We start from the raw sequence: 25,101 nt of genomic DNA, 5'->3' as shown, positions 1-25,101 counted from the left end.
AGCAGTATTATATGATTTGAAGACACACGTTTCTTTGTTAATATTTGCAAATGCAATCTAGCATTCTTCCATGTCATGAAAATGTTCCTTTCAGATTTTTAAATTAAAATTTTGCTACTGCGGTGAAAAAGCCATTTAAACATGTAATTCCACATGTCATTTTTGAGTTGTGTATTTGTTTCCTTTTCTGAAAAGAGTGTTTTTATTGGAATAAACGCAGGTGTTATTTCCCCCAATTATTTTTCCTTTCATGCTAATTAACATTCCAAGGCAAAATCCAGAATAAGTTTTTTATTAACAGACATCATGAAAATGTCAACAGTAACAAAATTTCTTTTTAGTCCATTTAAAAACCAAGAAAAGTGGGTTGGCTTAAGAAAATAAGTTAATGAAGGAGCAGGCGACAGAAGGAAGGTGGCGCTCGGTCGGGTTTAAAACATGGCCGATATGGACGCCTTTTTGAGCACATTGACATTGGGGCGCATCTATAAACAGGGGGACATAATATATCTTGGGAGTAAACTACAAGTTGCTCTCTACCACACAAGTCACGCCTGTTGTTGTTTTGTAGCATCGTAAATAAATCTATTCATTGATCCACTTAATGGGACGAGGATACCCCAACCCCCAAGCCATTGAAAAACCCTTCCCCACTAAACAAGACAATGCAAACAGAGGCAGATGTGTAAAAAAAAAAAAAAAGAGTGAAGCACCATCAGAAAACGAGACCTAACAGGTTATGATTGGGGCTTATTTACACAGGGGGGTAGCTGTCAGTGTGTGCCTTTGTCAACAACATAGAGCACTGTGATTACCTTTTTTTTTTTTTTTTTGCAAATCCAGCTGCTTAAACGATAAAATGTTCCCTAAAGGAGACGTGTGACAGTGTGGTGCTTTTGACAAACAAAGAGAAGGTTAAATAAATGATCCTGCAGGTGTTTTTTTGTTTTTTTTTTTGCTTAGACACAGGTGACTAAGGAACAGTCACCAGGCAGGAGTCTTAGTACACTGTACAGTAGTGTGGAATAGGTGACGTGTTTGTCTATAGTTTGTTTTCTTTGTTGTCTCCCTTTCTTTTTTTTTTTATATGGTGTGCCTCAAGCCTCACTCTCGCCGGCCGACGATGCGTTCTGCACCTCCTCCTCCAGAATGGGCACGATCAGGTTGTCCTTTGACATCAGGTTGTACTTCATCACAAAGCGTGTGAAGCGGTGACACAGGAACGTTTCATTCTGTCCAAGAGGAAGACATGATGACTATGATTGCGCTCTGTCATTGAAATTCGCATCCTTCATTAAGACACTCTGTCTTCAGGTCAAGGGCTGTGATGGAGAATAACCACCTAAAGCAGAAGGAGAGGACCTATCTCATGTGGTGGCTATTCGCAATGTAAAAGAAGTGAAGACGATGGAGATAAATATTGCGATCGTCATGTCAAGGAACTTGGAACACAGTATTCATTGTATACTTAAGTATAAGTCCGGAAGTGTGTGGTTTGAAACACAGCCAAGGTCTTCCAGAGTTGAAGACGACCCTTCAATTAGAAGGTCAATAAAATAAGAATGTGTGTTTGCCAGAGAAATGCTGCCCAGATAATATAAAAAATACAAGGTCAGATTGTTTTTTTTTTCTCCTTCAGTTCTCTTGTAGAATTGAACATGACTGCCACCTACAGGACTGCACTGGACTGGACCTGCTGCAAAGCTGGAAATCCCCCACTTTGAACTAACAAGGTCCAATTCAAAAACATGGCTGAAAACCGCAGTATTATTTGGCAATAACACAATGCAAAATAATATGTGACTTCATGCTAAGAAGATCGTGATATCTACACACCAGTAGTTTTAGTGCTATTATTTTTTAATGGTCTATCCTATTCCTGTTCATAGTCCATACCAACCTCATACTTGTCAAATATCTGGCGGTGGTGGAAGTAGGCGTGAGAGAATATCCTGTAGATGCGACGACACACGGAGCCCAGCTTGGCCACCGACGACTCCTTGATGCTCACCCTGCAAGCACAAATAAAAGGTATATATATATAATCACTGGTGTGATGGGCACGGGGTGGGGATGTTAACTAACCTGCTGGGGAAGTATTTGTTGCTATTGAGAAGACAGGCAGCTCCGTCCAGCGTGTGCCTGGTGTAGTCAATGGCGGGGCACTGCAAATGCATCAAATACACTCAACACTGAACAGCTTTGTGTTACAGCTGACAAAGCAAATGAGTGTAATATCCACTTAATATAGCAAAATAATTTAATTTTTACAATATGCAGAGGGTCAGTAAAAAGCAAAAACACAGGGCTTGGGGACTCGCCTCTTTAGGAGTCTTGTGGGCAGCACATAGAAAGATCCACTGCTCAGTGGCCGTCATCTGGGTACATGTGTCTGGGTGGCACTCGCTCTGACAACAGGAGGGAATCATCAACATCACTCAAAAGCGTTTTGGTGAAGACATTCGAGTTTGACGAAGTAGACAAATAAAAGGTCAGTTCATCTTGAGTTGTGTTTTTTTGTTAAATATTATATTTCATGGCAGTGTTGGATATGTATTGATGTATTTGTGGCGAGCCACCACAAATAGATTTGGCACTACCTTTTCGATCTCGCTTGTAAACATATTGTAATGGAACGGTCTGTGAATGTAGCTTGTCATTACAACTATACACAGCAGTGAGTGGTATGCCTTGTAACTCTGCTTCTTAATGCCAGAGAATAATACAACTTATGTCAATAAAGTATAAATAAACATGTCACTGTCAATAAAGCCTCATACTAGAGATTTAAAGTGTGTCTGAGGTGCACCTACCTGCAGTTTCACCGCTAGTCCATTCAGCTCCAAGCAAAATTGCCTGCAAATCAGACATGATAAAATTTACAACCAAATAACACTGTAGTATACAGTGTAGTAGCACACATACCTGAGGTGTTCATACTTCCACACGCCCTCATCCTGACCCTCTGGGGGCTCCAGGATTTTGTCAATGTTGGAGCAATCGGAGCGAATGTTCTGCTGAATGTACTGTACCACAAACAGGTGTTATAACAACACTGATCACTGATGAACAAGTATTCTAACTGCGGGCAGCTGAAAAAAAACTTCCCAGGTCAATAAATATAATGGGAAAACAATAAAGAAAGCAAAATTCAACCTAAATTATGAAAGCAGCGACTGACAACATGGTGTCATCATTTCCAGCCATGCAAATGTGCTTAATCCCTTGAGTGTCTGTTGTGTGCAAGGGGAGACGTTTGTTGTTCTGTCACTTTGGATTCAAGTTAAAAGGGACTATACACTATACTATACTTTCCACAATTTCCTTGTTACTTGTGTACAGCTGAATTTTCAGTGCTGACCACGAACAAAACAAGACACAGCAGCAAAATAGATGGTAAAAAAACAAAACAAAACAAAAAAAACACCAACATCTTCTCTCTGCATGACAAACTTCAGTTGCACCTAACTCAGGTTTTTTTGTCTTCTTCCCTTGTTTCTGTCAGCGGCTTGATAGAAACGAGAAGGTCAGTGGCCTCAAAAAACGTTAGGGCTCACTGATTTAGGGCACAATTGATTGTGCAACACAAATTCTGTTGAGCAACAAATTACTGCAATATATTTATGAATAAAACAATCTGAGTAAATCCATTTTCCTTGTGTGTAGTTTCCTTTTTTTCTTCAAGTGGACACACCAATATAACTAATTTGGAAAGGGAGTGGACAATTAACTCGATAACACAGAAACAATCATACACAGTGGAACCTCGGTTAGCGTTTTTTTTTTAAGTTTATTTACGCCACAATCTTGCCTCGGTTTTCTGATTTAGCCCACAACATGGCATAAGTCTTGTCACACTGCGTGAGCCCATGTGTATCATTAAGATGCAGTATACATACTACGTATATGTTTTTAAATCAGAAAGATTCCTCCTTGTTAGCAACCTATTAGCCAGCAAACAAAATGGCAACTGGAAATGGAAGCTATGTCCTGTAGTCACCATCAGTAGTTGCCTCTCAAAAGTGTTAACACAAAAAAATAGTTTTAGAATTATAGTTTGACGTGCATAAAACAATTCTAAATGCATTTAAATTATGAATGAAAGGGATACATGAACATTTATAGTTGCTTTTACCTTCATTGAGGACTACTGTTCCCAGTTATTTCTTGAAATAAATTGCGTCCGTCACTAATACAAAACTGCACATTTGTGGAGCGAGGAGGAAATTAACCATCTCATTAATGTGGTATAAAAACAGGTTTTGTGTTTTTGGATTTCTAGAACGGATTAGATTTCCATTATTTCATATGGCAAACATGCATTCGGTTGGCGTCAGTCAGTCCTTGAACGAATTAATGACGCTAACCACGGTTCCACTGTACTGTATATATTTATGCACACGCACCTGTTGAACAGCCAGGGTGCTGTCCATCTCTTCAAATGACTCATCCGGCCAGTTGTAGAAGTCCTACGGGATTGACGTGAGATTTACTTCACAAAATCATAAATGCTTACAAACTTCCAACAAAAGCACACGAATGTGCTAAATATATAAATACATTCACTGTTACGTGTTACGTTCGGCCATGACTCACGATTGCGAAGGTAGCTGGAGGCTAGCTACAAGGCTATGACTGCTTCCTTACAAAACTAACACAAATAGATTGGATATTATGCCAGTAAAAAAAACTAATTGTTTATTCGTAACATTTTTAAACTTAGCCACACTAACACGTTCGTTTATAGAGGCAAATGAGTTACTGACGTATAGTCAGTCTCGCAACTAAACGGAGGCAATGCTAACGTAAGTTAGCATATCTACGGCTTCAGGCCTTCCCTTAGTGAAGTCCGAGGTCGACAAATTCGACCCAACAAAGGCGGTAAAACAATACCAAACGAGTGACAATGAATCACAACGAGTCGGTTGTTTGTCTTAAGCAATATTTTCCCCTTCCTGTTAGCTCAGAATGTACCTTCGCCTTGGTTCCAGGCCGATTCCTCCTGAGAACTGCAGTACCCTCCGCCATGACCATCTCGACAGAATACCCGGATGTGGGCCAGCGACTGTGTTGTACCATAACTTTTCAACACCAGTGACAACATGGGTAAATTGGCCATTTAACTGATTGTACTGCTTTACTTTTCCAAATATTTGGCATGTATTGTTACTCTTAAAAATTACTAACATTTGTTTGTTCATTTACCAGTAAATTACTACAAAATTACAATAAATTCTACATTGCAAATTTTGAACATAAACTGCATTTGACCCCTAAAATGGCATCTACCACACTAAATTAACTAAAAGAATTATATATATATATATATATATATATATATATATATATATATATATGTAGAGAGATAGATAGAAAGAGAGATTTGCATGTTGAGTTGAATAGTTCCCCTATTTTCATGTAATCAATCTTATGGTTGACCCTGGCTTACTTTCTGCCAAATCAGAACTTTTGCCAATGTTGATTTCGACTAAATTATCTTGTTCTCCCAAAAGGTCAACATTAATATAGCATAATTAAAACATCATCCATAAATAGCTGAAATATAAATAGCTGATTAGGATAAGTAATGTACATGAGACAGACACCAATGACAATCTTTTATTATTGTAACAAAATGTGGTTAGAATTATATACAGTTGGCGTAACAACAAAAAAAAAGACATGAAGACATGATCTCTTCACTCAGCTGGGAGGGGGATTACTTCTTGATTGATCTTGATTTAGTCCACATATTTACCCAGGATGTCACCATCACGGAACAGGAAGTAGTCCTATATGGGCAGAAGAAAAGGTGTTACAGCAGACATCTTAAGAAAGATGGATAAGAAAAAAGAAATGGGATACTATACCTTGTCATCCAGATTGACTTTAGTTCCACCATATTCTGGTAAGAGGACCTTCTCTCCAACCTTCACGCTGAGTGGCTGTATATGTCCTTTCTAGCAAAAAAACAAACAAAACCCACCAAGAATGTTTATATGCCTTATCACAGCCAATGGTGCCAAGACCTCAAATGACATTCTGACCTGATTGACAGAACCGGGTCCAACAGCTACCACTGTGGCCTGTAGCACTTTGCCTTGAGACTTCTCTGGCAGCATGATGCCTCCTTTGGTCACCGTTTCTGCGGTGAGACGCTCCACCAGCACCCGGTCAAACAGCGGCAAAAACTTTCTGAAGGCCTGAAAAATCACAATAGAAAATATTTGACTTGTTTTTTTCTGAAAAACAAGTCTGACCACTAGTGAGCTGTGTCAACGGAAATATATAAATTTTTTAATGTTCTATTTCAACTGTTCTTATAAAATTAGCCAAGAAGGTTGTCTTGCAACATAATAGTTTCTTCCCCTCAAAACTTACTGTTACTGAATAATTATTCTTGTTGAAAACTACAGTAGCAAAGTTAAAACCAGTAGGGGGCTTTATAGAGCTTGTATTTTCCCCATCAACCTGAAGCGTTTGTAATAATAATCTGCAATATAATACCAGTGCTGAATGAATAATATATTCAATATTGTGTTGGTAGTCATAAAAGCACAAGCAGTTTTGTTTAAGTGATCAAAGACCAAATCCGCCTTGAGGAATGATTAACTTGATGGGGTGGGCAGACGAGGAAGAGAGAGACAACTGAGAAGACAATTGAGTCTTCATTTAATTTAATTTAAATGCTGGCAAGTTACAGATGAATACAGAACATCAGCTCGCAGTGCTGCTTAAAACACCACAAGTGGTTGCCTGGGGGCAGCAGATGTTCAAACAACCTTGACTCAAGGTCGTCTGAGGGTGGAGGAGGGAGGTGGGTGTTGAAGGTTCTCTAATTTGCTGTTTGGGAGTTACTGCATTTGCACATGAAAATGTTGCCCACACTAGGCATATATTCACTGACAATACCTAAAAAGAACGTTGATGTTGATATAACGACCTTTAACTGTGGATAGACAAAGTATGGAAGTGTGGCCTGTTTGCTGTTTGCAGTGAAGGACGACAACCCATTATCTCGGTCCTAAAATATGTCTGATATCAAAGAAGGAATGCAGGTAGAATCAGGCCACTCACAAAACATAACATACACACACTAAAGCCTCACACTAAAACAACATATAACAGCAATAGCTGCAGTAGTATAGTAGCAGCAGCATTCACGTTGCAGAGACACCACGTGTCTCCATTCGTCTACAATTCAACAGTGCTGACTAGAAAACTAAAAAATACATTAAAATGCAGGTCAAACTGCCTGCATTCTTGCTGTATTACATTGCAACTGCAGATTTTCACCTCTAAACTTAAGTCACTTTATCACATGTAGTTCATTAAGCACTTCTCTTTTAATGATACTAATATGGGTAATTACCTATTGGATTTTCTCTGATTATTAAATCACATATATTCAGTGTGAACGTAGCGTCAATTCGAACATATGGATGTGGTGTTCATTCATTCATTCGCTCGCTCGCAGGTCACTACCGTATACCAATAGGTTGGGTCTCAGCATTTCTCAATGTTTCTAAACAATGTTCAACAATTGCGATAATGTGTAAATTGTTTTCTTAGTAGCGTGACCTTGCCAATGGCTGGTATAGGAAGCTAGCATTAAATGTTGCTTGGCTAGCTGCTAATGGTAACCAACTACTAACATGACAGATGCTAGCCGGCAGATATGCTAGCATGCGATCGAGGAGGGTTTACACGAAATGGCGAGGGTTTTTAACTAAAATTAACAATATACACATAACAGCTGTTTGATTCTTACCATGACTTAATGTGTGACGCCTGGAAGTCGACGAAGTGACACCGGGAGAGTTGCTAGCGACAACCTGACTCAAGGGGAATGTGTCTCCCTCCACGTGAGGAAACGTCCAGAAGGTTGCTGCACATGCGCAATGTCGTGTGTCCTTCACTTACCGACTCAAGTGTCAGGAAATTCCAAAACACTCCAAGCCAAAACCAAATAAACTGAAGGTCACTAAAGGTCGTCTCACGTAACAGTACTTTAAACGAAGAATTAAATGTTACCACAGTATGATAGGATTTTTTTGATGAATTTCAACACTGAGCAATGTTGCACAATGTCAACTTTGACCTCTGTTTTTTTCCTCCAATAGCGCATGAGAAATTTCTGGAAGCGTGGCCCCGGAACAAGCATTTATGTAACAACACCTCTCTTTTTTACAAGCCAGCGATACAATACAACAACAACCTTATCAATTATATAAAATAAAAATGACTCTTTGTGAAAACTGGTTTATTTTTTATATAAACGTTGTCTACAATATATATAATGAGTGCGATTTCGTTATTCAGAGTCCCGGGCGTGCCGGCTAAGTACCCGGATGTGATAGGCCATGTGCACTTCCATCTGGACAGTCTTCACCTCCAGTCGTTTTTGCACCTCGTCTTACCCGACGTGCCTCCTCTTGTCGCCGCTTCAAACTCTACACGTCACAAGTAAGTGGATCCATCTTATGAAGTCTGTAGTGCCAACATAATGACGGTTTAAAATGTCCTTGATTATGACAAAGATATGTGCTAAATAGTTAGGAATGTGGCGTAATGGTCATACCTCCGAGCTAGCTTAACTCGCTTCTTGCTTTGCTGACCTCACTTATCTGCAAATCCACACTTAATAAAGTATATGTATGTATGTATCCTTAAAATACCTTTTTTGACAGTGTCCTTACTGTCTCAGAATGAAACCTACTTAAATTGTCTAGCGACATGTGAGCATCATGTGCAGGCAGGGTGGTTTTAAATAAATGTCTTAATTCTTCCAGTTGGGGGTAGTTCTACAAGAAGGTAATAATGGTCGCCCATCAGGGTAGTAAAGATGGGGGTTCAGTCCATTGTGTGTACATGACCTTGTGAGACATGACCCCTACAGAAAACACGTGTGGGCTGGTTAGCTATGTGATATTTAGCCTCACATGTTCACCAGTCTGCTCATCCTCTGTCATTCTTAAAAAGACAGCAGGGGTTCACTAAACAAAGGGTTGCTTCAAAGCCTATGGGGTCCCTTTAATTTCCCAGCTTTTCGGGTCCCTAAGGGACAAAACAGTCTACTCACTAAAACTGCTATGAAAACATAACAGATGAATATTTTACTACTTTTTTTTTTGCTTGGATCTCACAATTGTTTTAGTAAAAAATACACAAGAGGTATTTTTATTTTAACCCTCTAAATGCCTATTTTATTCAATGATGTCACTATTTTTGCTTGGAAAAATGAGTTTGTTTTAAAGTAAAAATTAGTTATTTTCTATATAATAAATGTTAAGTGGGTGGGGCTCTATGTCAAAGATTAGGCTTGACCATACATACGATTAGTAGTAAAATCTGTTTTGATGCTTTATTTTTTTCCCCGGGTCAGATTTCAAATTTCCTATCCTTTTGGATCTCTACAGGACAAGAAAAGTCCCATTCACTTCAATTACAAAAAATTTTGCGGGTCGATAATTGTGCTACTATCGACTGATATTTGATTTGATAATTTCAACCTTTTTTCCCCGGGAAAAACAATTATCATTAAAATTATCATTGAACAATCGTCTTGTCATCGTTGTCACGTCACGTTTGAGCCACTAGATGGTTCTCAAGTGTAGTGTACCTGTATGAGGCATACCATATCGGCTACAAATCATGGCGCATCACCATGTCACACACACAGTTCCTACTCCTGGTGTCAAAAGAACTACACACACACACGCAATAACACAATAGGTGGATAAAAACAGACTATACACTACCAATGTATAATGTAGAATAGGAATGCAACAATTATTCGGATAATTCAAATAAAAAATGATCAACTTTTTTGAGGAATCGCTTGCGTCACCCACGCACAGTAAGTGTCGGGTGGAAGGCTGCGCTGTGCATTCACACTGGAACTGTGGCATTTGGCTTACAAACTATTGCCTCTGTGCCTTCATTCATGATTGCGTCTGCTAGCTAAATGCTAGCACTCGGGTAGTCCCGCTACTGGTACAAAGAGGCTTAATAACTGAGAAGATGCTCTTCCGCGTTCATTTCTTATAGGACCAATGCACTCGGAAACATACAGAGTGAACCCTAACAGATGGTGCAGACGCGCATCTACTTATGTCACTTTATCCAGGGCTCATCATCCTGTTTTTCTTTATTGTTCAATAAATGTACATTATCGTGACAGGCCTAATAAGACAGTAGAAACATGCATGATCAAATTTCAGCGTTTCATTTTGTTTAAAGTTGGTCCAATTTGTCATATTTACTGTTTAGAATGAGTTTGGGCAATTGTAGGTGATAAGTGTTTGCTATTGGACTATGTGACTGTGGTGAGTTCCGGTGAGGGGCAGGGCTTAATGGCACAATGGTTCATGACTACCAGAATGGCAATGAAACATTTGAAATAAGTCATTATCACCAAGCAAATGACTTGGTGTGGTGTTATATATTTTTTGTGCAGTCGGGACAGAGGGGACGGGGGAGGAGCTTGCAGCTCCACTTGGTGCTCAGTGATGATGGAAAATTATGTGTGCATGCTTTCCACAAAGTACACTATCCTAGAGTTGGTATTTGCATTTTTTTATAGTTACGATTACTTGCTAAATATAGTAAACTATAGTAAAATGTGTGCATGCTTTCCACAAAGTACACTATCCTAGAGTCGGTAGTTGCATTTTTTTATAGTTACGATTACTTGCTAAATACAGTAAACCACCATGAGTAAATCAAAGTATGACTTTTTTCAAAGCTAGAAGATGCATGTTTTATTTTGTCCAGTTAAGATGCGTTAAAGTGTGCTTATAAGGGATTAATAAGGGGTTAATTGGACTTTTTTGTTAACTAATATCTAATTTAGTTTTTTTCTGAGCAAAAATTGTGGCATCAATTAATCAAATTTTAGAGGTTTAAAATACAAATATTTACATGTTTTTTTTTTTAAATAAGTAAGTTTAAGAGATGATAGATAAAAAAAAAAAGTAGGAAAAATATATATGTTCTGTTTTTATAGCAGTTTTTTGCCCTCTAGGGACCCGGAAGGGTGGGACACCTGGGCGTCTGGCTGACTTAGGAACACATTTAACATGAGATTTTTTTTTTAAGTCATGCTGTATGGAGTAACAAAGTTATTAGCAAAAACCAAGCAAAAATTTACCTGCAAGGACAAAAAACGTCCTTAGGGGCTCCAGAGGGTTAAATATTTACTAAAGGGGTGGGGAAAAAAACGTGTTTCATTTTTTTATGCCTTTGGGGCAGTAATGTAGATGGTTGGAAACTAAATATGAAAGGAATGATCAGGTTGCAACTTCCCCCAAAATGCTCCCCCTGCCACACAAACTCTCTCTCACACACACACACACACACACACACACACACACACACACACACACACACACACACACACACACACACAACATACGATTGTCTTGATAGTTGGCGCTGTTGAAGTTGTGTATGAAAAAACAAAATGATACACTGACTTGCTTCTTCTCCAAACAGTCCAGCGTAGTTTGTAGTGCATGTCCTCCTCATCCAGAAAATAGCATTTCGGTTGAAGAATTAAACAATACTCAATGAACTATAAAGGGATCAAGACTGCATGAGAGGCAATGCTGTAGAATTCCATAACTAGAAGCTGAACTAGGCCAATTGTATCACACCAAATGTCCTCTATCTTTGGCTACTTTGATCCATGCTCATGCTCAACGATGCACATCCCCTCCCTTGCAATGATTGGAAGAGGTTGGGCAGTTATTTGATGACTGCAGTTAAATCGCTTCTTGCAAGGTTTTAATAACAGACATACTTCCTACAATTAATACATTGGAAGACGCAAAATGTTCCTAAAGTCAAAAGCCATGGTGCACACGCTCGGATATTTTTTTTTATTGAATTAATTTGATCGCTCTTCTAGTAAGACAGCCACCGTATTGCACAATAGGAATAATCAGAATGGTTTAGCATGGTATGAACCCTTTTTAAAGTGGAATTCCACCAATCCATACAACCTTGCAGTGTTTTATACCACCAGTGGAGTTTAATTTGTAACCCACCTGTCTTTGTGTGGTGGGGGGTGGGAGACAAATGCTTCGTTTGGTTGTACTTTGCTCCGGTTGTGACAATCTTGCCATCTTGTCTCCTCCCACAGACATGTTTCGTCTACCCACAGTCATGAAGCAGGTGAGGCCTGTGTGCAGGAGGCTGGCTCCTCACCTAACGCGCTGCTACGCCAAAGATGTCAAGTTTGGAGCTGACGCACGTGCCCTCATGCTGCAGGGTGTCGACCTGCTGGCCGATACTGTTGCTGTCACCATGGGCCCAAAGGTACCCCATTAAAGGTCCAATAGTCTGATTCAGGAGACAGAAAAAATGCAAATGGTCTGTTCCAAGGTCAAAGTCAGTTTTTACATACTCACTATTGATGATTTTACATGGCAGTATGTTACTATCCAACGGATTCTGTTTGCTATTTGGACCTCACTCATGCATCAACGTCTGTCCCAGGGGCGTACGGTCATCATCGAGCAGAGCTGGGGAAGCCCTAAGGTCACCAAGGACGGCGTGACGGTGGCCAAGAGCATCGACCTGAAAGACAAATACAAGAACATTGGTGCCAAGCTGGTGCAGGATGTGGCTAACAACACCAACGAGGAGGCAGGCGATGGCACCACCACCGCCACCGTGCTGGCCCGCGCCATCGCCAAGGAGGGCTTTGACACCATCAGCAAGGGTGCCAACCCCGTGGAGATCCGCCGCGGTGTCATGATGGCTGTGGAGAATGTCATAAACGAGCTGAAGCGGCTCTCCAAGCCCGTCACAACGCCGGAGGAGATTGCTCAGGTCAGCATTCGCAAATGACAACTATTGGGAAACGCATCTTTGTTTGAAAAACAAAACAATAATTGTGTTTTTAGGTTGCCACCATCTCTGCTAATGGCGACATAGAGATTGGAAACATCATATCCAATGCCATGAAGAAAGTCGGCCGCAAAGGAGTCATCACTGTCAAGGTGAGTGACATCAGTGGCATTTGACTACATGCCAAGATGATGATACATATAATATGTATTTTTATTGTGATACAAGTGTACAGAACACTGTGTTTTGAACAACCCAGCGACCACTGTTAAGCCGCGGGAGCTACAGTATTTGCTTTTAGATACCGAACACCTGGCAACTACAGTAGACTCTGCGTTTTATTCTGATGGTTTTTGTATTACTCTTTCAGGATGGCAAAACTCTTCATGATGAGCTGGAGGTCATTGAGGGTATGAAGTTCGACCGTGGTTACATCTCCCCATACTTCATCAACACTGCCAAGGGTAAGAAATCCTCACTCCAGCCAAACGTAATCAGAAAACAACTTCCTGTGTGGCATTTAAATGTACTATTCCTCATCCAGGTCAGAAATGTGAGTTCCAGGATGCCTACCTACTGCTGAGCGAGAAGAAGATCTCCAGCGTGCAGAGCATTGTTCCCGCCCTGGAGATTGCCAACCAGCACCGCAAGCCTCTGGTCATCGTGGCCGAGGATGTGGATGGAGAGGCCCTCAGCACCTTGGTTCTCAACAGGTTTGGTGACAAGTTGTCAACTGACTACACAGTTCACGAGCTATTCATTCTCCTGATAATGAGAAACGTAGTGAAAGTCAACACAAGACGTGTCATGATCGGGTCACACATGCGGAAGTGCCAGCTAGGCAGACAAGTGATTCAGGTGCATGCATATCAAGATAAAGCCCAGTGAAACATTTCTATAGTTTCAAAATAGTTTTCAAACCAATTGTGGTCTAAATAAGCTATATATGTATCTACAATACATAGCATGTGTCCGTTCATACAATATATTAACATTAAAAAAAAAAAACCTCATGACGTTGTGGCGTACCACCACCATTTGGTCTGCTAAACTTAACCCAACTAACCCAGGAATATGACTTTTTGCCGACTGTTTCAACATGTTCAGTTAGGGAGGGAGGTGTGCTATTTGAATGAGCGATCTGCTGGGGAAACATCTCCCTACACAAACATTTCTCTTGTAATGCATTCACACTGCCTTGTTCAGGACAGTAGCGCCATCTAGTGTTTTAAACTAAGAAGTTCAAAACAATGAAGTACATATTATGTGCTTGCCGTTATCCCTTACTGCAGGGGTGGGCAAACTACGGCCCGGGGGCCACATGCGGCCCACCAAGCGTTTGAATCCGGCCCGCCAGTTGCTTTCTAAGTATTTCAACTTTTAACATACAAACTGGCAACATGACTTGCAAGTCTTATTTAGTAAAAAAAAACAACAAAACTGTCAAATTAAATGACGTAGTTAGATGTGGTGTGATGTTTAAAGTGCTCCTGAAAAAAAGGGACATGAAAACATACAGCTGATAGTATATAACACTTACAGATAAAATTAGACAAAAAAAAATTCAAGGAAAATTATAAGTATAAAATAGTGTGTGTGTTAAATATATATATATAAATATATATATATATATATATATATATATATATATATATATATATATATATATATATATATATATATATATATATGTTCTGGCCCCCCCGGACAATTTTGTTTCCTCAATGCGGCCCACGAGTGAAAGTATTTGCCCACCCCTGCCTTACTGTATACCTTTAGGGCGGCATGGCGGACGAGTGGTTAGCGCACAGACCTCACAGCTAGGAGACCAGGGTTCAATTCCACCCTCGGCCATCTCCGTGTGGAGTTTGCATGTTCTCCCCGTGCATGCGTGGGTTTTCTCCGGGTACTCCGGTTTCCTCCCACATTCCAAAAACATGCTAGGTTAATTGGTGACTCCAAATTGTCCATAGGTATGAATGTGAGTGTGAATGGTTGTTTGTCTATATGTGCCCTGTGATTGGCTGGCGACCAGTCCAGGGTGTACCCCGCTTCTCGCCCGGAGTCAGCTGGGATAGGCTCCAGCACCCCCGCGACCCTCATGAGGAAAAAGCGGTAGAAAATGAATGAATGTATACTTTTAGACTTTGACAGGGGCCTTAGTGTGGACACCCCCGCATTAAGGTGTGTATTTAACTGTGCAGGCTCAAGGTGGGGCTGCAGGTGGTAGCTGTCAAAGCGCCAGGCTTTGGAGACAACAGGAAGAACCAGCTGAAGGATATGGCCATCGCCACCGGGGGCACTGTAGGTCCACTTTCTTTTTGTTAGACATTGAACATGAGGAGGAGTATAACTACTATGTCTGTGTGTTTGTACCTCAGGTGTTTGGAGACGAGGCCCTTGGTCTGGCCCTGGAAGACATCCAGGCTCATGACTTTGGTAAAGTGGGTGAGGTGCAGATCACCAAAGACGACACCCTTCTGCTGAAGGGAGGCGGCAAGCCAGCCGACCTTGAGAGGCGGGCGGCGGAGATTGTGGAGCAGTTGGAGAGCACCACCAGCGACTACGAAAAGGAGAAGCTCAACGAGCGTCTTGCCAAGCTTTCTGACGGAGTGGCCGTGCTCAAGGTATGTGTGTGTCTGTTCGATGGAAAAGACTCTCATGATTACACTAACGCTGCAATAAACTTTGATTCTTCTCTCAGGTGGGAGGGACGAGCGATGTGGAGGTGAATGAAAAGAAGGATCGTGTGACAGACGCCCTGAATGCCACACGGGCTGCTGTGGAGGAAGGCATCGTGCCAGGCGGCGGCTGTGCTCTGCTGCGCTGCATCCCATCCCTGGACAGCCTCAAAACCGCCAATGCTGACCAGAAAATTGGTTAGTACATCGTGATTTTGTTTTTTCTTTTAACATTTGCTACAACGTTTAAGTAAAAAATGGACCAGAGAGGCAGAGCACTGAGATTCGGAGAGTTAAAAAAAATTATGATAATTTAAATGTACTGGTCATTTCAGTTAGAAGCACATACAGTGGAACCATTTGTTAGCATCAATCCGTTCAACAAGGTGTACCTGAACTCTACCTGAACTTATTTTTCCCATTAGAAATATTTTAAAGCCAATTAATCTGTTGCAGAAAGTCAAAAATGTTAACACAAAACATGTCTTGAAACGGAAGGGAACATCTTAAGGTTTACTTTCACCTTCATTGAAGATGTGATTCTGTGACTGTTACCAAAGACACAAGGTGGCAGTAAGCTAAAATGTCAACGTCTTAGTTTTGTCATTACCCAACATCCCCGTTTTTATGTCATTCTCTTCCCATTTAGGCAGAAAACTAGTATGTAAATGCATAATAGTTTATTAATAGGCTGATCATTTCTTAATCATTTCTTTTTGGGGGAAAAAAAAAGAGTTCAAACCAATGTTTGTATCGTGATGTAGTGAGGGATGATTGTTTTGGCCCCACATGGCCATTCTTCCACACAAGTGCTTCCCCTGCTGGTTACCACGCAGTAACATCATAACTTCTCCAGGACACAATCTTTAGTTTTTAAAATCTTAGTTAAATTTTTGTTGTTTTTTTCTCAGGCGTTGACATAATCAGGCGGGCTCTTCGCATCCCTGCAATGACAATTGCCAAGAACGCTGGCGTGGAGGGCTCACTGGTGGTGGAGAAGATCCTGCAGGGCCCTACCGAGGTGGGCTACGACGCCATGCAGGGCGAGTACGTTAACATGGTGGAGAAGGGCATCATCGACCCCACCAAGGTACAACTTCACCTGCTTTCCCAAGCTCTTATCACACGGTGGAAATCTTTAGAAGGTCCTGACTGGGTACTCTTCACAGGTGGTGAGGACGGCACTGCTGGACGCTGCGGGTGTAGCCTCCCTGCTGTCCACCGCTGAGGCTGTGGTCACGGAGATCCCGAAGGAGGAGAAGGAGATGCCTGGAGGAGGCATGGGTGGCATGGGCGGTATGGGCGGCATGGGTGGTGGTATGGGTTTTTAAAAGCCTGCAGTCCTCCCTCCACGACTGTACAGACTAAAAGGACGGAATGGTGCCTCCAAGACTCCTCTGCACCAATTTCCACCAAACTTTGGCCCCCCCAAAACTCACTGACCAACCGCCAGGATGTCTGATTCTTCCCCAGAGGAGCCTGTGTCACCTTGCCATGCATCTGAGACCTTCTCAGCACAAATGTATGTCAAAGTTAACCATAACATTTTTTTCCTCTGCAGGAATGCCAGGTGAACGTTTACAGGGACTGCACCCTCTGGGTTGTTCTAACAATTAAGACCATGTGACTTGCATTCCCACAATTTCTCAAAGTCATGTCTGGGGACCTCATAATGTAAGACGACAACCATCAGTCATTTTTGCTAAAAATCCCTTGACTACTTCCTGCAGTGGAAAAACTGACTCGGCATCTTGTGAAGCTCATCTTGTAAAGACATAACACTGAAGAAGATGGAGCATGTGAAGTGAAGCTAGGAATGTCGCTGTCGTTTGTGTCGTTACTTAATTTTGTTTTGTTTTTTATATGTGTGTTAATCATGGTTTTTCCCTGATGCAGGCGAAGGCATATTTGATTTAATTAAAACAATTTTTCAAATTATTTTTTGTGGTCTGTATGTTGAATGCAGAGTGCCTACAATGTAGAACAGCTGAGGACTGTCTAAAACAAAATATGTAGAATATGTTCTACACCGCATTTAAAAAGTAGCTGTTTTCCAATACTTTATTCCCTCAAAACTAACAGCAGTGATTGTGCCATTTGTTTTGTACCATGTAGACAGATTAGTGGTGATTTTTTTTTTTTCAGTTAAATAAATTTGAATGCGTTACCCTCTTGGGTTGTCAGTCTTCTTAAGGGGTCTTTTTGCTAATTTGTCCAGACCTTTTTAAAGGTGTCTCCTTCAAGGACAGTGTAACTACTGGTAGTTTATTCTTACTGCTCACATGATGAGCCTATTTCTGTCCCGTCTTGGTGGTGTGGGGGCTGCAACTGATAGAACGACACCAATGTTTAAAAAAAAAAAAAAAAAACTTTATACATCATGCTGTCAGTACATCATTTTTCTTAAGTCAACACACACCAAATCCCTTTCTCAAACAAAAATACATTTTTAAGCAGCTCATTGTGATATTTACACAATAAATATGTGAGCGTGTTTTTTAAAAGTAACGATAAATATGCGAGTGGGGGAAGGGGGTACAGTTGGAATTGTGCTGGCCTCGCTGAAACCACATCCTAATGGGGTACTAGTTTAAAAACACAAAGTTTCTTATATTGCACACTTGCGAAACAACAAAGGCTAATTACGATACAGAGATCCAACTTGTGTGTGCGGTATTTACCGTAGCTAATATAGTGTGAAGTAGAAATAAAATAAAAGGTGTTCCCCCAAAAACATGACTCGAGGCATATTGCTATCATTAGTACCACTGAAAGAAGCATTATAACAAACTACTGTGACATAGTGGGTGGTCTTCTCTGCTTATAACAAAAGCTTTGTTGGCCTGAGCATGACCTCTGAACTCCACTGAGAGAGGCTTGTAACATGATTCTGTCCAATTTTTCAAGCAGGCATAGCGAAAAACAAAAATCTGCATTCACAGTGAGCCACTTCATTACTAAAAATAATCCTGCATGAAAAAGGCACGCTGCTAATCTCATTTGGAAGACATGTTTTTGACCTTTTTTTTTTTTAAACGTATATGCAATGCTACGTGTGGTGAACCTCATGGAACATGAGCTCGCGGGGGATGGGCGTCTCTGCACCGTGGATCTTGGAGGCCCGGCGCTCGAAGGCCGACACCATCTGCTTGACCACCTCGTCGAAGAAGACGTGAGCGAGCTGCGAGTGGATGAGCGAACGGAACTCAAAGGATATCTGAAAAAGGAAAATTCACATTGTTTTAAAAACACAAATTAAAGGGAAAACAGACATCTATATACTGTAATACCTATTATCATATAAGCAAATTCTTGTACTTCTTGATTTGTAGTGCATTGCTCAGCAAAATTAGCATATTTTGACCAACACTGGATTTGTTTTAGCATCTTTAATGTACATGTATCAAAGTTATCACCTCCATTCTTACATTTTCCTTTAAGGCACATTTGTGTACTCACAGCAAAGTCCACAGTGCAGGTCCGAGGGTATCCTGGCAGGCCAGGGCTGAAACGCCAAACGGTCTCCAGGTGGTTGAACAGCTTGCCGTCTGAGCAGGACGCCTGTCGGACCACAAACAATTCTATCACAACTGCCTAAAATAAAACTAAAGAATTGGGGTGTAACAATTCATCCACTACATCGATTTATTGTCCTATGAGCCAATTACATCGTTTAAAAAGTTGTCATTCCGGACGACATATGTCTATCAACAATGTTTAAAAGGTAGTATCCAGTATCCAGTATCCAGGTATTGAGTTCACAGTCACACTGGTTGAATTTTGGGCTAAAAAGTTACTGAATCATTTCGGATCACATCATTCTAAATGAACCAATATCATCCTTGAATCGTATCAGCAACCACGAATCGTGATAGGAATCTAACCCTTATTGAAAAAAAACCCAACTCAACAGTAAGATATAAACTGCACCTTGACCAAGTGGGGGCGCACTGTGGTGACAAGCGAGGTATAGTTCTCCACCACAGGAGGGAAGCCCACTGTCAGCTTGGCCTTGCAGAACCCGGTCCGCTTGAAGATCACGTCGGACTTCTTGCACCAGGGAACGAAGAGGCGGTAGTTCTCCACACCTGCCACCACTTCATAAATCTCCTGCATTGAATACCTGACGCACAAAAATGGTAACAACAAAGGAGAGGGAATGTAAACAATACATGCATCTGTATCGAACCATTTGATACAGGGTTCAGTACGCATGTGTATCGCACAATATATAACCCAGAGGTACATTTCCAGTCGCCACCTTGGCGCAGCCGGGTCATCCATCGTCTGGCGACTCTAAATTATTTTCTTGTGCTAAAGTGATTGCAACTACTGCCTTGATTCCATTGCTGTTTGTGCGAGTAACCACAAACCGAGTGGTTAGCAAGCTGGAGACCCGGAAAGGATTCCCCTCGCAGGCATCTTTGCGTGGGTTTTCTCCGGGTACTCCAGCTTCCTCCCACATTCCAAAAACATGCTAGGTTAATTGGCCACTCCAAATTGTCCATAGGTATGAATGTGAGTGTGAATGGTTGTTTGGCTTGGCTGGCGACCAGTCCAGGGTGTACCCCGCCTGCCGCCCAAAGACAGCTGGGATAGGCTCCAGCATGCCCCGCGACCCTTGTGAGGATAAGCGGTACAAAAATGGATGGATATTATCTCATTGTGCAGCCTTGTGAATGGTGCCTTTTAAAATCAAGCTAACAGGTAAACAAACATGGTCAGCGTTACCATATTGTTAAAAATATAGAAGTTTATATTTAAAAATATAGAAGTTTATATCACAGCCAAACATGTTGCTGACAGACATAGAGTTAAGATAACATTTTGTTTGTTAGGTCTACCTATTTTATGGTGTGTTTATGTTACTTTTTTGGCATCTGTCCAAGTGGCAATATAGTTTTGAATTGGGTTTGCGACCCTTTTGAGTTGAATGAAATTGTTGCGTAATAAGATTGAACTGAAACGTTGATAATTATACCTGAATGTTTATTGAATTAGATAGATTAGATTATATTGATTTTACTTGAAGTGCACTTCAAACTGAAATGAAAATGTATTATCTTGGTCAAAGTGACTTATATTGAATACATTCATATTCACATTCATTTTGGTGGTATATGGTGCTAAATGTGAGCAGGAGAACTGTACTTTTAAGGTGAGGAAAATGTTGGCAATTTATTTTTGTATTGGAAAAAATATCAAACCGTAACACAAAGGTATTAAACTGAGAGTTTTGTGTATCATTGCACCCCTAATAAACATACAATATATACTGTCTGTTATGTAAGAGCGTCCACTGCAGTTGGCGGCCGATGGGTGTAGTTATGCAAGCAGATTTGTAAAGAAGACTGTCTCTGCGGAACACAGAGGTCACTCAATGCGTCGTCACTCATGACACGCACCTCAAACAGCATGCATGGACTGAATTGTAAAGGCTGTGGCACGCCTTCACCCTATTCAAAGATATTTTTATCCTTATTATGTAACAACAGCAAGTGCTGCACAGTACTGTTGCTTTCCATAAATGACTTCACAAACCTGTTTGGAAAATAAAAAAATATCTTTACCAAAATGTTGCTATCTGCGATATCAACCGGAGAGGGACTTTTAAGTAATAAGAACACATTGACCAGGAATATTATAATTTGGTCAAAGGTTTGTCAACATAGATATTGACATCATCAATGATCAACATGATTTTTTGACATCAAGTTGTACGAACGGTGGTCGAGTGGTTAGCACGCAGGCCACACAGCTAGGAGACTCGAGTTCGATTCCACTCTTGGCGTGTGTGGAGTTTGCATGTTCTCCCCGCGCATGCATGGGTTTTCTCCAGTTACTCCGGTTTCCTCCCACATTCCAAAAACATGCTAGGTTAATTGGCGACTCCAAATTGTCTATAAGTATGAATGTGAGTGTGAATGGTTGTTTGTCTATATGTGCCCTGTGATTGGCTGGGATAGGCTCCAGCATGCCCGCGACTCTAGTGAGGATAAGCGGTAGAAAATGAATGAATGAATGAATGAGAAGTTGTACGACATCCTCACCAGCAGTGTAGTGCATCAAGGGTGACTAAACTATCCCTTTAAGATGCACACACAACAAAATTTCAATTAGATATGTGACCTGTATGTATTTGGGTAGTATATAAATAAATAAACAACTCAATAATCATTAACAATTGGACCCTTGTTACTGTATATTATCAGATATTACATGAGTCACATACCCGATGATGCGTCTCTCTGAGTACTCCCTCCTCTTGGACAAGGAATCAGCAAGATTGAAGAAAGCACGAATGGGCAGGACAACACCGCGGCCCATGGGCATGGCAGCACCAAGCAGAGGGGGTACGCGGCTCATCAGGATCCCACATGACGACAAGTATCTGGAGGACACAAAACATATTTGTGTGTGGTGAATGTTTCAAACTTCACCTTGGCCCAGTGCTACTGTGACATAACGCAGGTAAACCGAGACAGTGACGGTGCCCTAAATTTCCAACATGCCTTTCCGGATTTAGGGATGGGCATTCAAGGAAAACCGTGTGACAGAGGAGAACGTTCATTATCACTCTGTCACTTTTAATTGGACATGGCACAAAGCAAGTTTTTTTCCACGTGGAGATCTTTATATTACAACAATCCTCCATTAATTAAACGCAGATTTAAAAGAAGAGAAGAAGCAGCACCCCAGGCTCAGAGATAAACCTCTTGAACAAAATAAAGTACACAGTACTGATACTACAAATTGCTAAATGTGAATAATAATAATAATAATACATTTTATTTGTATAGCGCTTTTCAAAATACTCAAAGACACTTTACAGAAGAATGGACTTGAATAAAGGAAGTAAACAGAGTAGAAGACACAAAATACGACATTAATTCGTTAATGCACAGTTAAAACATGTGTAAAAGCAGAGCGGGGCACAGCAGTTAGACATAAAAAGTTAGACATTAAAAACAGATTTAAAGAGGTGGGTTGTTAGTTGTTTTGTGAACATGTGAAAGCAGTCCAATGACAGTTTGGTACCAAAGTTGTAGGAATACTGACATATTGACACTCTAACTTTAGCTTCTTTCACACAGAGATCCTGCAAAATATGGCTTATCGTAGTCTTAACGGGAGATCCGGCATGTACCCAACTGTGACTTTCACACACAACGCGGCAAAATGTAGATTTTAAATCTCAACATGTTCTACAGTATATCTGACTTTACAGCTGAGAGCCTGTTACTGTTACTGCTCTAATACTATCCAAAGCAAACAAACCCTTATACATGCAATATGAACTGAGCTTTAGACTGCGTGGGAACCGAACTGAATTCACTGTCCTATATTGTTGTAAGTATATATGACATTTCAACATTAACAGTACATCCCGCATCTTCCTTGTTTGTGTTGAATTTAAATTCCTATCACAGTGGGTTTAGGCGGCAAAACTGGTTGAGCTCAGAACAATGCGTGGCACAGGTAGAGACAACTCATTTAGTCAGACATTGTCTAGACAGGTTACATGGAAGCCCTCATTCAACAAAGCATGTGTCAGTTCTGCGGACGACAAAATAGGACAAGGTCAAGGCTGCTGACGTTACCGGAGTGTTGAAGACGTAAATTAAAATACCTAACCTTTCACTGCGTGCCCGCCTGCATACTTTGTTTGGCTGTGTTGGAGGGGGCAGGTTAATTATTAGGGAAGACCACATAATGACACAGTCGCCCTCCAAAGACTTACTTAGACTACTTAGTTCATCATTACCATCAATGTGTTGTGTCTAGGTGAATTTTTATTAGGTTGGGATTGTTCAAGATGACTGAAGAAAACAACAACAACACAAAGACTGGTTGACGTGTCATCAAGAGTAACCCCAATGTCATCAAGTCAAATATGCAAAAGTTGTGCTGTGCTGATCGGAAAGACAGAATTGTTCCTCTTATCACCACCCTCGCGGACACAGGAAGCCTGATTCTGAGTGCCTGAAATGCGATACGCTTGACATGTGACTGACTCCTGGTGGTCAATGCCAGTGCAAACTCAAAATAGAAGAACAGAACCCACCCAACACAAGTCAAATTAACACATAATAGAACAACACCAATATAAAACAATTTAACTCTTCATTATTATTCTTTTATTAGTTTGATTTTATTCTATTATTCATTGTGAGTACTGTGAAATGTATTCCATCCGAGGCCACACCTGTCGGTAAGCCTGAATAATTTGCATACTGCAAAAACCTTTTGCCTAGTTCAAAGAAAGACATCCCCCGCCACTCCAAAAAAGTACAGTGGATCTCCTGATGTTCAATGTGTTCGTTTTTGTTGGATTTTAAAGCTATTCCAAAGCTGTAGTCTGTTACATGTCACTTTAGATACAACATTTTAAGTAACATACAAGTATAAAAATAGGTCAGTGCAGCGATTTGTAAACTACAATAGCACAAAAGGGGAAAAGACAAATGAGAATGTCAGAGGTATTGGATACCGCCTGCTTGTGACGGTACTGTAATTCTATAAGATGACTGTAAGATGCTACTTTTTTCACATGCTTACACCCCTGCTTAAAAAATGATGTGGCCCATTCTCATGTCCCTGGGTAGTTCCAGTTTTGGTTATGTCAACAACTGTTTATATTGAAGTCCATCCTATAGATTTTCTATGCCGCTTGTCCTAACAAGGGTCACGGGGTATGCTGGAGCCTATCCGAGCTGACTTTTGAGCGAGAGGCAGGATACACCCAAGACTAGTGTGTATGTCAACATGAGTTGTAAAATATTTGAAAATTGTTATAGCAGGGCAATTGTGAAGTGAAGCAACTGTTTTACATTCAAATGCAATTGAATATTATGCTGGATACTATTGCTAATGTTAAGAAATACTACTTGTAAATCCCAAAGGGGAAAAACTATGCACGGGTTGATACATTACGGCATATCATAGCAACCACATCATTATAAATATACTCATGATATAGGCTCAATGTTGTTTAGAGCATAATGTACTGTGTTCTGTTCAATAGCAAACCACTGATTTTCTGTCCACATCTCGCCTCCACTATTTTTGATGCAAGATCGCTAACTTGGAATCAATTAAGAAATTAGTAAACAAAACAGAAAATGGCGTTCTCTGACAAATACACTGCTTGCGTTATCTCTCAAAAAATGCGTAGTTACTAAGTTAGTATACTGAGCGAAGGCTAATTGTTTAAACGAGGTTTCACACGCTTGCAGGAATGAGATTCGCGTTCATTCCTAAAAAATACTCAATTTGTTGGTCGTTTAAATAATTGTAACAACTAGTTTAAACCGGATGTTGTTGGCCACTCCGATGAAAATCCGAGACACTCACTGTAGTTTTGCCACTACAGAGATATATATACCTGACGTTGTTCCTGGAGTGAACGTCCCGGCTTGATGCGGACGGCAAGCGCTTCACACACTCTGCGACATTTCTCAAGCTCCGAGGACCTCTCGCCATCTTCTCGTCTGTCACTAGTTTCTTCTCTTTACACTAATATGACAGACACATTGGTTGACTCCGCCCATACCCACATACCGGC

The 25,101-nt window shown here is 40.8% G+C and overlaps 4 protein-coding genes across 4 annotated transcripts; 1 reads left to right on the top strand and 3 right to left on the bottom strand.

The window, feature by feature from the left end:
* Positions 1-276: 276 nt before the first annotated feature.
* On the bottom strand, positions 277-5,088 carry mob4 (MOB family member 4, phocein). The gene is made up of 8 exons (XM_058082672.2): positions 4,975-5,088; positions 4,407-4,469; positions 2,926-3,026; positions 2,814-2,856; positions 2,322-2,408; positions 2,086-2,165; positions 1,901-2,012; positions 277-1,232 (listed from the first exon to the last, which is right to left on the bottom strand). The coding sequence occupies exons 1-8, from the start codon at positions 5,077-5,079 to the stop codon at positions 1,098-1,100; spliced, it is 726 nt and encodes a 241-aa protein (XP_057938655.1). The 5' UTR covers positions 5,080-5,088; the 3' UTR covers positions 277-1,097.
* A 517-nt stretch (positions 5,089-5,605) lies between these two features.
* hspe1 (heat shock 10 protein 1) lies at positions 5,606-8,079 on the bottom strand. The gene is made up of 4 exons (XM_058082673.2): positions 7,772-8,079; positions 6,048-6,203; positions 5,871-5,960; positions 5,606-5,792 (listed from the first exon to the last, which is right to left on the bottom strand). Exons 1-4 carry the CDS (start codon positions 7,772-7,774, stop codon positions 5,742-5,744), a joined length of 300 nt encoding a protein of 99 aa, XP_057938656.1. The 5' UTR covers positions 7,775-8,079; the 3' UTR covers positions 5,606-5,741.
* A 237-nt stretch (positions 8,080-8,316) lies between these two features.
* hspd1 (heat shock 60 protein 1) lies at positions 8,317-17,708 on the top strand. The gene is made up of 11 exons (XM_058081731.2): positions 8,317-8,466; positions 12,146-12,321; positions 12,502-12,837; positions 12,912-13,007; positions 13,226-13,319; positions 13,400-13,568; positions 15,060-15,159; positions 15,237-15,482; positions 15,560-15,734; positions 16,448-16,626; positions 16,706-17,708. Exons 1-11 carry the CDS (start codon positions 8,364-8,366, stop codon positions 16,865-16,867), a joined length of 1,836 nt encoding a protein of 611 aa, XP_057937714.2. The 5' UTR covers positions 8,317-8,363; the 3' UTR covers positions 16,868-17,708.
* A 184-nt stretch (positions 17,709-17,892) lies between these two features.
* Positions 17,893-25,073, bottom strand: coq10b (coenzyme Q10B). Its single transcript, XM_058081732.2, has 5 exons — positions 24,922-25,073; positions 21,769-21,927; positions 19,467-19,659; positions 18,996-19,097; positions 17,893-18,753 (listed from the first exon to the last, which is right to left on the bottom strand). Exons 1-5 carry the CDS (start codon positions 25,017-25,019, stop codon positions 18,586-18,588), a joined length of 720 nt encoding a protein of 239 aa, XP_057937715.2. The 5' UTR covers positions 25,020-25,073; the 3' UTR covers positions 17,893-18,585.
* Between the last annotated feature and the right edge of the window lie 28 nt (positions 25,074-25,101).

This window comes from Doryrhamphus excisus, linkage group LG12, assembly GCF_037039965.1.
Source record: "Doryrhamphus excisus strain RoL-2023G ecotype Guam linkage group LG12, RoL_Dexc_Guam_v1.1, whole genome shotgun sequence".
Taxonomy (NCBI): Eukaryota; Metazoa; Chordata; class Actinopteri; order Syngnathiformes; family Syngnathidae; genus Doryrhamphus; species Doryrhamphus excisus.
The sequence above is the reverse complement of the archived record's forward strand: the minus strand, read 5'-3'. Positions and strand labels throughout refer to the sequence as shown.

Excerpts from the sequence above, each read along its gene's own strand:
- mob4 (XM_058082672.2), bottom strand. The coding sequence starts at position 5,079 with ATGGTACAACACAGTCGCTGGCCCACATCCGGGTATTCTGTCGAGATG. Across the intron at positions 3,027-4,406 it reads GCACCCTGGCTGTTCAACAG|TACATTCAGCAGAACATTCG; the intron begins GTGCGTGTGCAT and ends TTTGTGGTACAG. Across the intron at positions 2,013-2,085 it reads AACAAATACTTCCCCAGCAG|GGTGAGCATCAAGGAGTCGT; the intron begins GTTAGTTAACAT and ends TTGTGCTTGCAG.
- hspd1 (XM_058081731.2), top strand. The coding sequence starts at position 8,364 with ATGTGCACTTCCATCTGGACAGTCTTCACCTCCAGTCGTTTTTGCACC. Across the intron at positions 15,160-15,236 it reads CCATCGCCACCGGGGGCACT|GTGTTTGGAGACGAGGCCCT; the intron begins GTAGGTCCACTT and ends TTTGTACCTCAG. Across the intron at positions 15,735-16,447 it reads CAATGCTGACCAGAAAATTG|GCGTTGACATAATCAGGCGG; the intron begins GTTAGTACATCG and ends TTTTTTTCTCAG.
- hspe1 (XM_058082673.2), bottom strand. Across the intron at positions 5,961-6,047 it reads GACCCGGTTCTGTCAATCAG|AAAGGACATATACAGCCACT; the intron begins GTCAGAATGTCA and ends TTTTTTTGCTAG. Across the intron at positions 5,793-5,870 it reads AAGTCAATCTGGATGACAAG|GACTACTTCCTGTTCCGTGA; the intron begins GTATAGTATCCC and ends CTGCCCATATAG.
- coq10b (XM_058081732.2), bottom strand. The coding sequence starts at position 25,019 with ATGGCGAGAGGTCCTCGGAGCTTGAGAAATGTCGCAGAGTGTGTGAAG. Across the intron at positions 21,928-24,921 it reads CACTCCAGGAACAACGTCAG|ATACTTGTCGTCATGTGGGA; the intron begins GTATATATATCT and ends TGTGTCCTCCAG. Across the intron at positions 19,660-21,768 it reads TCAGAGAGACGCATCATCGG|GTATTCAATGCAGGAGATTT; the intron begins GTATGTGACTCA and ends TTTGTGCGTCAG.